The 14,946-nt window shown below is 37.7% G+C and overlaps 1 protein-coding gene across 1 annotated transcript in view; it reads right to left on the reverse strand.

The window, feature by feature from the left end:
* Positions 1-14,677, reverse strand: part of CPNE3 (copine 3) — a 29,704-nt gene extending 15,027 nt beyond the window's left edge. Inside the window, exons 1-7 of the mRNA XM_084260811.1 lie at positions 14,618-14,677; positions 5,709-5,848; positions 4,903-5,082; positions 3,661-3,735; positions 3,156-3,227; positions 2,279-2,362; positions 776-865 (exon numbers count right to left, since the gene is read on the reverse strand). Of these exons, the coding sequence (XP_084116937.1) occupies positions 776-865; positions 2,279-2,362; positions 3,156-3,227; positions 3,661-3,735; positions 4,903-5,082; positions 5,709-5,840 (633 nt within the window). The 5' untranslated portion in view covers positions 5,841-5,848; positions 14,618-14,677. The remainder of the gene's footprint in view (positions 1-775; positions 866-2,278; positions 2,363-3,155; positions 3,228-3,660; positions 3,736-4,902; positions 5,083-5,708; positions 5,849-14,617) is intronic.
* Positions 14,678-14,946: the final 269 nt, after the last annotated feature.

The raw sequence follows: 14,946 nt of genomic DNA on the forward strand, positions 1-14,946 counted from the left end.
TTTTTCCTAATGCTAAAATATCAGGCTTTTAACACGTTCATAATAGCTTCTAAATGACATTTTGATTTGTTGTTTAGCTTCCCCCAAAGGGAATTCCTGAAGAAAATACATTCAGATGATAAACACAATTTATTCAAGATAAGATTTAAAGATACAAAGACTTAAAACCTAGTTCTGGTAAAACTACCACTTCACAGGTTTGGCTGACTTTGGCAGAAGGTTGTTTCATCTCATGAGAAGAGTTGCTACACCTGACGTCCACAAGACAGATCTGGTCCACATCTGTTCTCTCAGACGGTATATTAAGTGTAACTAATTGTATTTTACAATTTTAAATGTATTAATTCTATTTTATTAAGAATTTCATTAGTGTTTGCTGTTGCATCAGTTACAGATTAGTACAAGATCCATAAAGTACAACAAAGCATATTCTAGCCTTTACCACGCACCTTTCACTATACAGTATTTTAACACCAACAACTTTGGCTGATGCAACACTGAAACTGTACCATCTAAACAAGAATTTGAATTCAACATGTCAAAGCTACTTATGTTCAACTGTCTTCCCAAACTTTCAGAGACCAACTTTTACAAGATAATACATCACAAATCTGAGATTTATTTTTTTCCCGTCAAACATGCACATATATCTGAGTCTCAAATAAGAAACCTAACGCTTTCAATTCAATTTGAAACAAAAAAAGGCAGTAACTAGAAAAACGCATCTTCCATTTATTACATTTATTAACACATACACTGGTTTCATATACATTACCTTGATTGACTTATCCATGTCACTGTAACACAGAGAATTGAGAGATATTTTAAAAGGCCTCCAAACAGGATTCAGGTTGTTTTTAATAACCTGTTAAAAAAAAAAAGTGCGAGGTACCCATCATAATCCTTCATGCCTTCGTGCCATGATTTTTGTAAGCAAAAGCAGTTGACTAATGCTGCTTTTAATCACCTCCTGCAATCCAAATACTGACACATGGGATATAACCAAACTACACTTTCTTAGCATGCAGTACCATTGTGCAAGAGATGCCATCTTTCAACTCTGCATTTTTCTAGACTGCACTGTGATCTACTATATCCTTCAGCCCCTATGCTGAAAAAAAAAAATCACATTTCTTTATCGTTACATAAATACTGATATTGTTTTTTTTAATAAGCACAAACATATATACATACACATAAGCATATATAAAAGAAAGACTTACCCAGAACACCACTGTAATTTCTATGTATCAATATATCGATTATCTGCAGATTGCCATTCATGCCAGCTTATAGTTATTGTGAAATGCCACTACTGAAATATTTCCTCAAGAAATTAATGGTATAGTTAAGCAAAAACAGTATGTGTGTACAAGGACAGAGACACCCTACTACATGGAGTCTCTCCAGTTGAATGCTAAATAAGTGGTACTTAACACTGAAGAATCTTCAGAACTTGTCAACTGATTCTGGATTCATTATTGAAACGGAAGATGACCAAAATGTTCATTTAAAAGACTTATTTTATGCAGAACCAGCACCTCATGAGAGAAACTTTTTCTATAAATCTGTCACAAAAAGAACTTCTACTTCTTCAGTATCTGTGCTACAAAATTAATATGGTCACTACTTCAAACGTGCACAGTATCTTAAGTTGTGACTAGGGCCTGAGATTCCACTACAATGAGACAGACATTTTAAACCTACTCCTGACCTGTCAGTTGCTGTCATGAGACCTCTGCACATTCCCCTGGGTGGAAGGCTGCTGCTGCTCAACCACATTTTCCCTCACTCAGCATTATCCTTGGTTTGCCCTTGCTATGCAAGCATTTGGTATAATTGCTTTCATTAGTGAACAGTACAGCTGGGTGACACTGACATAAGAACAGCACAGTCACAGGAATGCCAAGTTCTACCATCAGAGTAGCACTGAAAACGCTGTGCATGTAGGACCTACCCAGAATATGTTTTCTTCTAGACTGTAGAAAGTTTGTGAAGGGTTTGAGGTTTTTTAGGGTTTTTTTGTTTGTTTGGTGTTTTCTAGGGGGGTTAAGTATTTTCCTTTAAAATAGGATGGCATAACACCACAATCAGAGTAAGGTAGACCTTCCTGCCTTATCCAGTATCAGTGGAAAAGCTGACGTGATTTCCAACTAGTCTGCACAACAACTACAAGACCATTCTCTTCTTTCTGTAAGGCATCATATATCTCTAGTGCTGTGACACACTGGAAATCAAATAACCTTAATTTCTAGGCTGTTGACTGAAAATATCCTACCTCTGTTCTGTGAACCATCACCCAGTTTCCATCTCCAGTCTGCTTGTGGAATTCCAGATAAGGATCTGACTTTCCAAAAAAATCCTGTATTTAAAGAACATGTAATTATCCTAGAACAGCCTGTGGCATGAATGCCATTAAATGCTAGTTGAAAAACCCACTTAGATTAACAAAAAGTAGACTAAAAATTCAGAGAACAAAAGCTTTAGATGAAGAAATGCAAGTCTGACTGTATTACCACCTGTGAAAGACAGAAAACTGAGCATGTCTCTCAATTTAGGGTAAGAGTTCTGTAGTATTCAGATACCAAATCCCTGAGAGTTCATGCAAAAGAATACTCACATTGGGAAATTAAGGATTTCACTAACTTCAAAAAATGCATAATTAAATCAACTGGAAAAAATAATGGACGTTTCCTTTTTTAACATTTTTTTCATAAGTCTTTCTACATACAGTATTTTAGCCAGCCCCAAAGTATTAAATATAAGACATATTTATACTCCTAGTACACTCTTTAGCATTTATTTCAGGGCTAACAGGTAATACTTTAATCAAATATTCAAATCAATGCTTACACCAAAACTCCCTTACTTTTACAATTAAATGTAAAGATTTAAAAAGGAAGTATGCTGTTCCTGGAATATCCCTGCAATATACTTCTCTTATTTAGAAATATGTTATAATTCATTCCCAAACAATCAATGAAGTTACTCTGAAGCCCTCTTTCATCAATTTCTTTTTTAGTGTAAAAAAATCTTCATGGATTTATTATTTATATATTATATTATTTATATACAAAATAATGTTTTAATGTCTCCTCTTTTGAAAAGATTCTGATTTTACTACTTCATCAAATAAACAGAGATCACATAAATACCTTATTGTCCAGTTTTCTTGCTTCTACTTCCAATACAACCACTCTGTTATCCTTCACTTCTTCTGCTGTAATCTAGATAGGCAAACAAAATAACATAACTTGTTTAGTATTCAGGAACTACATAGTTTTCTCATATTCGTAACAGTCCTTTGGCAGGTCCATTAAAAAAATCATGTTTGTTCACAACTAAAGCATTAGAAAATGGAGTTGATTTGACTTTGGGATTCACTAGATGACACCGACAATTAAAGATACTGCCCAAACAACAGCACATCAGATGTCATTAACTACTTTGGTGGATGCAAGGAGACATACAGATGCAGAGAAGTTGAGCTGCTCTCCTTTTGGATGACAATGAAATATTAGTAGTTGGGGAAAAAGCTTTAAGATACTTTTTACAGCAGTGAAGATTACACACAGTGTGCTCAAGCTACAAACTAAAATAAATGAAGCAATAAAAAACATTTAAGTATAAACACTGAAGGGATTGTCTTCATTGGCTTACCGTAATACTTCCTCTTCCAGCAGGTCTGCCATTTTTAAGTACTAATGGCTTTGTTAGAGTCCTGCTAGAAACAATCTGTGAAGACAAAATTTGAGTAAAAGCGTTACTAGCAGAACATAGTAGATTTTCCAAGGAATGAAATGAGATAGGGAGGTATTTCCATTACAGGAATTTCTCCTTTATCATGAATATGACAGCATTACATTTACTTCCCATGATCTGCTATAAATAAATAGGGAATACTCGATAGACTTTAAAATTTTAGAATATATATGCAGACAGACACATGCTGAGTTTCAGGAACAATGTGAAATAAAATATCCTGTAGTAACACAACATACGTACGCCGTCACAGACGACAGCTTAAGTTCCAATCTCAAATTGTTCTGAAGTTTTTCATACATACCATTCAAACACACTCAATCCACGTTTCGTATTCAGCTCTAACAAACAGATTTATAAACACGTTTGTCATGCAAACAAGCATCAGCCTCTCACTACAGTGTTTCTCATTGATTTTACTTTGTCCTCTTCAGGCAATGGGTTCTCAGAAGTATGTCTATTCACTCTACAGATCCATCTTTAAGAATGAATGACTAATTTTAAATCATTACTAAGTTTCATTTCACAATGCCTCTATCTTCATAATACACTTAAAAATACTTGAGACACAGGGAAAGAAAAATCCCAAGACAACTCCCCTGAGAAGTGCCTTCGGAGCCTCTATTAGAAGAGTAAGTTAAAAAAAAGCTGCCTTTTTGCAGTAGCACCAACAGCAAAATTTGATGGGGAAATGGGAGTGAGATCAACAGCAGACAGAACCAGAATCACTGTGTGCCTTGAATAGAAAAGGAAATTACAAGGTTAACAGGGCCTCTGTGAACACTCACATTGCTATGCAACAGCTCTGTTTTTATGGAGCATAAAAGTAAGAGTTTGAGCAAATAAACAGCAATTATGACTTCATGCACATAGACAGTCCACTTAATTTCAGACAGCTATCTGGACAGTCACCATTCTACAGCACAGTTCAGGGCATCATCTCAAGACCTTTTGCAAATGAAATGTATATACACTGAACTGAGGCTTGGAAAAAAAAAAAAAAAACAAATTAAGGGAATCCTATTCAACTTAAAAGAGTACCCCAACTACACAAGAACACTGTGATAAATTTAAAAGTGGATAATGATTTGCATTAACTTTTATTTTCTTAATTCTAAGGGAAATCATCTGCATACTTACTTGTCCCAGTGTACATTCAAATTCTCCTAAGAAGTCATCATCACTCAGATCAAAGGTTTTGTTATCAATGTCATATATTCCAAATTTAAGTTTCTGAACAAGCTCAAAATAGTAATCAATTAGGAATTTCTTGGCAAACTTTGGGTCCAAGGAATTCTTAACTCTTTCTGTGCGATCAACCTGCAGTTAGAAAGAGATCACATTATCCAATACTACACCAACCAAACAAGCACTCAAATCAAACAGCTTATTATTAAAGACTTTCCAAAGTATAGTACCAAGCCATATCTTCCTATAAACCTTTCACCAAATATAAATACCCACATAGCATTACAAAACCCATTGCTCTAAGTCAGAGATATTTGCGGACCTGTTTTCCTTGCCACTTGTATCACACATATCCATTCCTGCATAGGGAAGGCCAACATAAAAATGGTATATTGTCAAATCCAGGATGAGACCCTAATTTTGGAGTACTGTATTTATAAAAACACAGTTAAGCACTTGGAAGGCTCCTGTAGGTCCACACATGGCTGGGAGCACACTGCTAAAAACATGACAGAGGTATTTCTTAGAAAATTATTATGCCATCTGTATAATTATTGCAGACACAATCTAATGAGAACCATTTAGTATTATAGACATAAACTAATGAAAAGTATTCAGAGGTGCTGGTATAGAACTAAAATATTTAAAACACACAAGTAAAATATTTTAATGAAATCATACACTCCAATGTTTTATAAGGTCTAACAAGTTCAACTGTCAGCAGTTTTAGTAGATTCACAAGGAGCATCGCACTGTACCTCATACCACTGCTGACCACTCGTGTTCTGGAGAAGCACACACAGTGGGTCAGACTTGGACCCAACATCTTTATCCAAGAGATTGGTGCAGGCAATAGTCAGCTCCACCTTTGTCACACACTGTGCCGCCATTTTTTAACCTAGAAAGCAGCAACAGAAACACTTATTTTAAAAATGGACTAAAAAGCAAAGAATGGGATTGTCACAATGCATTAATGCTCTGACTTATCAATAAAATTGTTGGAGAGAGATATGAGGCTCCAAATGCAAACTGTAAGATTTATGATGTACTAATATTACAATATTACAGTCACACAGGTATAAAACTTCCATTTCAAAATTTGCACAGAAGAAAAAAGACCAAGTTTCCAAGAACGCTGGAGGAACCAAATGGAAAACAGGATACACCACAAAGAAAGCACAGTGTTTTGAACCATGGCCAGTAAAACTTTGCAAGATTCAAACTGCATTCTGCAAACCCTACATGAATGCTGGCACCTTACAACGTATATATTAATAATAATTCAAATAATAAGAAAAAAAATCATATGATATACTCCACCACCCAATGTCTGTAACATTGATGAAGCCAAGAGCATGGCAGAATTGGAAGAGGAGTTTAAGTGGGTAAGAGGAATAGGTCATCTTAATTTAGTAAATCTTCAAAAACACCTAAAATTTTTAGTAATACAGATAAGCAACTTTGAAGTCAAATAAAAACTGAGAATGAGGAAGAAGGATTCTTTCCAGAGGTTTGTTTAAAAAAACCCAAACAAACAATGAACAAACAACCCAAAACCCAACCCACAAACAACTGAAAGCTTTCCCACATTTCCTCCAAAGTACCTCAATCATTGTCCACTGGAATTGAGAAGACCAGCAGATGCTATAAACCTTTATAAATGGCTCTACTATCCATGATGAATCCCAATTTGGGATAACGAGAATTTGCAAGTCAATTGACTTATGTCTGAGCTGCAGGTATTTTCTATATAAGCAACCTTTCTGCATTATACTCTCCAGGAATATAGTTGATAATTTCCAACATCTCTTTGGCAGGTAAACCTCTACAGTACAACTGCCTTTGACTCAGAAAGTAAAGCTTCCAAATATTTCAACCAGCAGCCTACGCTGAAGTATCCCTCCAGAGTAAATTACCTTGAAAGCGTATGAGACACTGAACAGAATAAGGAAGGAAAGGCACCTCCTTCTATCTGTACTTTTCACTGCATTTATAAAGATTTTGGTGAAAAGGAACTTTTTTGAGGCAAAAAAGGAAAGGAAGATAGAAAAGAGGAACTATGAACTGAAAACAGGACAAAGAAAACACTGTGGTCTGACGGAATTTTCTTAAGGATTCCTGTATTCCACCAGGCTAGACTTCATGCATTGCCTCTACCTCTCTGTTTTGCTACCTTAGAGATGAACCATTTGGAGACTGAGTAAATATAAATGATCCATCAAGGAACCACTCAAACATCCACATTAAGACATATGTCAGATTCATGGAATTCCTCCTGCACCTCCCAAACACCTATAATGTGATTCCATCTTGGAGTATCTTTTGCTCCCATGATTTTACCAGATCTCCATCATTGTCTTTGAGGGAAGAGACATGAAGCTTTGAGTTCTAAGTATTTAAATCAATACCTTCCACGTTTCGCAGGTATACCTTTATTAAGCGGGCTGCCTCCTTTTTCCTGGTTCTCTTTTTATACTGGTATTTTCCATTCCCTATTGCTTTCCTGGCTTCCAGACAGAGCTCATTAACAGTCAGTGGTTTTGCCCATAGAATCTAGTGCAGACCAGTGCATTACTCTTTAATGGCTTTTTCCAGGAAAAAACTGAACAACAAAACAAACACATACACACAATAAAACCCAACCCACAACATCACAATCTTCTGCTGACAAAATGATGCTCTAATACCCACTGATGCTGCAGCAGGAAGTAGAAAAAGTTTTTAGAAAATTCAACAGAATGCAAATCTGAATTGAGACATAATTCTCAAAACAGTCAAAATTTTCTTGCTCTAACTTCCCTGAAACTCCTTCTTACTGTGAGCCCCTGAAAAAACTTGTAGCCACCTTTCTTTTCTTAGAGTAACATTTCCAAAAATCACTCTTGAGCAGCAGATAGCACCCAGCTAACTCGTCTGGTCAGCTTTTTCTACTTAGCCTGTGTGCGTATGTCCCACTTCCCTGACACCACAAGTGCTTTCTCACACTAACGCATCAATTCTGTTACTTCCTCTCCCCCTCCCTATGCCACCAACTCTCCCACTATGCATCTAATGTGGGAAAAGAGCAGAGGTAGCAAAAGAGGTGCTGTGAAAAATACATCCTTGAACACACAGAGAAAGAAAGAATAAAAAGATACTTCCCTGAGATGCAAATACTCTTGCTTGAGACCTAGCAATTGCATCCACTTAGATAAAAGACAACTCAACTTGAAGCCTAGATACAAAAGCAAGGCTTCCCAAATCCTGAGACAGTCCTTTAATCTCTTCCATTTTCAGTTTTGCAAAATCCAAGATGAAAAATAATACAATTCATTTTCCTCAGAGGTATTGAGAACATTAAGAATCAATATTTCTGTAACGGTTTGAAAAGATCTGTAGTATTTCTAACGCATTTCAAGTAATAATTTTGATACTTTACTTGAAAAGAAGACAACATGATTATCTGTAATACTGTAAGGATGATATGTTTTACAGTAAATAGTTGTACACGACCTGATTTTCAGTAACATTATAAACATTACAAGTTTGTGAAATACTGACTAGTGAGAAAAAGCCCTAAATCATTAATGCAAAACAGCATTAACAGTAGTGAAGCTTGGTACATAAACCCCAGATACTTCTCCTACAACACTACAGTCATCGCAGGCTTGCAGAGAGCACACAGATGCTTCCCATGTGTGAACTCCTGAGTCTTTTAAACTGCAACAGCTGTTGGAGCTCTGCATATGCTGCACAAATCCTCGTAATCCAAATGCTTCGTAAAAGGAAGAATGACTCCAGCTCCACCCAATTTGCCTCTGTGAGCCTGTGTTAGCTGAAAACTTCCAAAACAGGTTTGGGAGGTGGGTGGCGGGATTCCTAAGGATGATAAACACCCTCAAGAATTGGAGTCACTTTCAGCATGCTCTTTTTGAAGACCTGAAGGAATACATAGTCAGGCAAGATGCAGTCTCTTCAGGATGGTAGAAATAAGAAGTCACAGCTGCACTAATGCCCTGTCTCTTGAAATACCATTCTGTAACACGCTATCAGATCTAGTAGTTACATCAGATGCAAAATATTCTAGATACATGACTGGATTACTTGCATGTGTGGGATACTGGAATAACTCTACATGGACAGATTATGGTTGTTTGGGCTCTGTAGAATGAGCTTTGACTGCCAGTAAATTACATCACAAAACAAAAGATGTATTTTATTAGCTACTGTTAGGAAAGTAACTATGCCTCACCGTTGGCCAAATACATTACAAGTTCTGATTCTCTTCAAGCTGTCTACTTTTTGTCCTCTATGCTGGGTACACCATAAAGTGAGGTAAAGCACATCGGAATGGGGCCAGCTGACAGCTCAATAGTCCTTTTTATTGAAATTGCTTTTATGACTGCAGAAGCATATCAGGCTCTTAAAAATCACTGGTAATTCTGGACAGAAGACTAAAAATTACTATATAAACATCCAGATTCTGAATTGCAGCAACGTATGGTCACAAAGGAAATACTTATTCCTGACCCCTTCCCATGTCTAGGCTGCTCAAAAGCATGAATAGGTAAACTAAGTATAGCACAAGTCCTTCTGCTTGAGCTGTCATTATCAAAACAAAACTCTAAGTCAAGGACTAGTTTTGTCTTGCATATCTGTTGATGACAATGTTCTTTGAAAGATTCTGTTGAATAAAATAACCCAAACAACATCTGCTTTTCAACAGAAACTCTAAACATGGCATTGTACTTGCAAAAGAATATATAAATTCAGAACAATCTTCTAACAGAGCACCGGGGAACTGATAGGCTGCAGCAATCCTGTCGATGCTGCTGCATCAGAGGAGGGTACAGGCTTGCTCAGACAATCTTCCAGTTCCTGTGAACTACTATTGACAATAGATCAAAAATCCATTTTTTTGTGGTTACCTCAGGGCCCAGATGGACACAGCAAAAACAGGGGAAACATTTCAAAACTTGCTAATAAAGTCTATCCCTGATCAGCTGATCTGCTAGCTATAATGCTACATTTCACGTAAATCGTGTGACAGGCTGAAAGTCAGTACTGTACATAAGCAGTGCTCTGATTCTTCTTGGATTATTAAGTATTTCCCATGTCCTTGGGCAGATAACATGGAAATGAATTAACTACTCAGACTATAAAAATTAAAGTCTTGAACCAAGCCTAAGCCTGAATTAATGGGCATGAAGCTTTACTATCCTGAACATTCAGTGTATGCATTTGTTCAGCCTCTGCTCTTTCAGATGCAACTAAGATAGCATCTCTTGCAAACAGCATTTTTTCTTCTAAAGATCTCTAGCCCTGTGTTCCTCAGAGCCTCTTTTATTGCATCTTAGACCAAGCAGTAACAGTACCTCTTGCAACAGCCTTTCACAAGAAAGGTTCCAGTGAAGAGCTGGCACAAAGTTGGGCAAAACAAGTTTTAATTTAAAGTCACCCGGGAGACAACATTCATCAGACAATATAACCTGCTCCATCCATAATCTCAGCATAGTCCTCCAGCATCTTTTTAATGGTTGCATAAGCAAAGAGCAGAGAAATTGCAACATGCTCCAAGGAAATGCCACATCTGTTGCCAGAGGCTGACTGAAATTACGACAAATGGATGCTTCTTTCTACTGATGGGGCTAGCAGCGATATCATTTGTAGTGATCTTGGACTACATGCATATAAACGTATACTAAAAACTGTCTCAAGGTAACCCCTCCATTCTCAAGAAAACGCACAGCCACACAGAAGCTGATGTTTCATATGAAGCTACAAAAAGGCCAAGATTGTTTCACAACTTAACTTCATCATTGCATTTGGAAATTAGAGGCTTCTCCAAAAATCGTACCTCTAAATCTGAATTCTGACTTCTCTCTCTACAGGCATTACAGCTGACAACATTCTCATATGGCACTTGCTGATGTGTTTGTAAGTTAAGTGGCAGAAGCAGCTCAAAGTAATACGTATCACCTGAATTGTTCTTCAGGTATTTGAAGAACCACACAAAACCCTGAGTGTAAATTTTACCTTCTCATGTTCACTATTCAGTATGCACGAAGTAATTGTATCCTTCTGAACTGAACAACTGAGATTACTCTGATAAAACCCAACTGGCCACAGAACTCACTTTGCTGGGGGTTACACCAAACAAAAATATAGAATCATAAAACTACTCGGGTTGGAAGAGACTTACAGATCACTGAGTCCACCCACAGCCTAACCCTGCCCAGTCCACCTCTAGACCATGTCTATGTAGTATTGAAGTAAGTAGCATTTAAGAATTCTGAGGCATATGAGCATGCGAGAAGGGAAGCATTCTTTTCTCTATGGGAAATGAATCATCTATTTATACAAGCTTCACCATACTCAGGCAGTTCAAATATTTATCCACTAGATTGGCAGCACACTGGTGTAACAAGTCAGGCAACTACTTGCAGATAGATCCTACATATAAAAAAATCTATCACTAAGTTATATTGCAAAATAACATAATTAGAATTCTATTTTAAAAAAATCCTACTGCACAGACCAGAAACTATAAATTTGACTTCTGGGACAGTTGTTCATAAGATGACTTAGAAACAGCCATTTCTAAATATCCTTCTGTTGACCCCTCTGTTCCTGAATATGCTATGTTCCTGAATATACCCTTTAGGTATATCTTTAATGCTGAAGGTTATTCTCAGCATCCTCCTCACATAAAAATATTTTCAAAATTTTGGGTGATGTTTTGATCCAAGTGAGCTAAACTACAGAAGGTAGTATTGTGCCCCAAACAAGAAAATTAAGCAGCACAGATCTCCTGACTTCAAAATGTAGCTGTTTTAACAAGACATCATTCATCCAAGGAAAAAACAGTGTTTCCTGCATTTATGTTTTATCACAATATTTTTACGTATTTCATAAGAAACAACCTATCAACTGTGCAATTTTAATAGCATCTTAAACTGCGTGTTCTTCATTGCAATTTGTCTGTGAAAAGACTGGTTTCACATCATTAATATCCAGAAGAAATGAAACCTTCCACCTCACTGAAATTTGCTGTGTTTTATTGCAGGAACAAAATGCAAGTGAACGTACGTTTCAGACTTACCTTTCTTAACAGTACATTTCAAGTCTGTCATGTTCTGACAGTTCACTGTTACAAACACAGTTTCTTAAAAATGAGTTTATGGTATCTTACCTCAGAGGTCTGCCTGGAATGAAAGGAAATTAAACCCAAGAATTGCTATTCCCATATATCAGTCAAAGTCACAAGTTCAACTGCATATATTTTGAGGATCTACAGTTCCTCTTAAAATAAATAACCTGTCCAACAGCAGCAGCACTATAAAGATTATTTATGGAAGACTCAGGGCCTTTGTTAGAGAACAAAGTATAATATAAATTAGGTATTTTAAAAGGCCATCAAAAAAGCCCTTTAAGATTTGAAGAACAAAGATCAGATTACCTCTTCTGTCCCATTCACTTAATGTTTCTTTCCAAGGAGGTGATAGCTTTTTAAAGGAAGTAGACCAAAATCAATGGCTTGCAAGCTCCCCAAGTGGCTTATGCTCCAAGAAACCTTGGTTTTCCCACACTACTAAAGGTTGCCTAAGAAAAAATCCATAAAAACACTATCCCACAATGGTCTGGCATATCATTTTAATGTCTCGTTGCCAACAGTAACACTAATTTCAAACTGACAATCACAAAATTACACTTCACTATAGCCCTGATGTATTTCAAACCTTGCCACAGGCAAAGCAAGAGCTCTCCCAGTCAGCTGTCCTTCAGTTCTGCACCACAGCAACAGCAGTCATGCTACTTCCTAGAACTATCAGTTTATTGCACATGTACTAATTGCCTACCAGGAGGATCTGCTAATAACCCTCCTGGATGTGAGAAGCACCAGAAGTAAACTGCCACCATAGAATCACAGAATGAACCACAGAACCATAAGGAGCACTGGAGATAACCTAGTTCAACCCCTGCTGCCATAGCAGGATCACCTAGATCTGCACAGGAATGCATCCAGGTGGGTTTTTGAACGTCTCCAGAGAAGGAGACTCCACAACATCTCTGGGCAGCCTGCTGTAGTAGTCATCTAGTTCCTAACTATGCCTTGGATATAGCACTGAGTGAACACATGCACACAATCCAGCTACAGAATGGGAAGGACCTTCAGTACACAGTCTTCCTTCAACCTCAGAAGAAAGTACTAAGCAAGTGATTCAAATCATTCAGACTATTTCTTAAATAGAAGTTTGGAGGCACTTCCAAAACCCCTAAACTCAGAAATTCTTCAAACACTTAACAATTCCATTTTTAAATCCCTGAGCAACAGCACCTCATCTAAAACAATACTAAAAACAAACAAAAAAAAATTAAATAGCAAAGAGCATCATAATTCTAGTACCTGTCTTCTTGTTTCTGCAAGCCACACCACGCCTTTAAACATGATGCTAGAAGGGGACATTATTAATATTAGCCTAATTAATCCAAGGATAGAAGTAACTTTTAGGCATTTAACAGGAACTAATACCTACAAATACTCACTCAATCATGTATTATTTCTGTTGGAAGAGCATCCCGACTCCACTGAAAAATACTTTCTAAGTAAGAAAATGAAATATCTTACTCCTAAAGGAAACCATTGTAATGGCAGCATCTGATTCTGAACCAGAATACAGAAGAAAAAAGAAAAAAAATCAACTCCACCCCAGGTAATAACATGAACCTCTCTGAGGAGACAACATTTTATTTTTATTACGCCTAAAAGAAGGATCTTTGGTGCCATTTGTACAAAATAGCTACCATGGCTTCCCTATAACCTTAAGTTCTGGAGAAACATTAACATTCTGGGCGTAACACAAAGCTATAAAAACACTGTGGTACAGCACTGCTACCTTGGAATTCTGGCAGGTGACATTTAATAATGGCTTTGTTATTCAACCTATTAGAAAGGGACTTTCTGATACAGCTGAATTACACATATAATGGATTTGTGCAGATTAATTCTGCGATATTGAACACCAGCATACTTGTTGGAAAAACACTGCCTTCTCCCTAACACTGTGACAGAAAAACAAGAGTGCTTCTGTCTGATCCTACTTGCTCCTCTAGACATCCTTTTTCTTTTAATGCTTGTTGATGTTCAGCATGCCCACTGAATCATTTTACCTCTATGGTAAAAACACAAAGTTAAATTTTAAAACATCAATTGAAAAAATATGTGATTCTGGGATTAAGTTTGACTCCAATTACTTTTACTAATTCATTTTTTGTACCACCATAGAAATAACTTGAACTTTCAGGAACATAAGACTCCAAAGAAAATAAACATGTTTTGAAGGTGAGGTAATTAGCCTATTACCTTGAGGATACTTCATACACTTTGAAGATCTGAGTATGGAAGTAAAAGCTACGGAAGAGTAAATCACGACATGGATGTCTACTAAGTTTTGCTGTACAGATACCAGACAGCTGCAATGAAGAAATAAAAAAAGAAAAAAACAATAACCCACTCTAGCAGCAGCTCAGGAAAAACAGTTTTATGGTTGGGGTTTTTTTCAAGGAAGTGACGACTTTCGACAGCCTCCTTTCCTTAAGGGTGAGGGCGCTTCACTGAGCAGTGATACACCGGCACCCAGACTGAACTGTGCTGGCGCACAGCCTTAGCTTCGCCGAATTTCGTTACCTGCAGGCTGGCGGATCAGAGGGCTCCGATTCTTCGAGCTCTGCACAAGTTTCTGCCCGGCTCCCCGCAGAGAGCTGCGCGCCCCCGGGAGCAGGAAGCAAATCAGCCACCTGAGGGGATGTTTCACAAGAAGGGACGGTTAGGACAACTGCCGCCTGCAGCCAGGGTGGGGCGGCCGCCCCAGCCCTGCCCTCCCAGCCCCAGCCCTGCCCCTCAGCCCCAGCGCAGCCCCCGAGCGCAGTCCCCCAGCCCTGCCCCTCAGCCCAAGCCCTGCCCCTCAGTGCCAGCCCCTCAGCCTCAGCCCTGCCCCTCAGCCCCAGCCCTAACCC

Source organism: Gallinula chloropus (assembly GCF_964237585.1).
Source record: "Gallinula chloropus genome assembly, chromosome: 2".
Taxonomy (NCBI): domain Eukaryota; kingdom Metazoa; phylum Chordata; class Aves; order Gruiformes; family Rallidae; genus Gallinula; species Gallinula chloropus.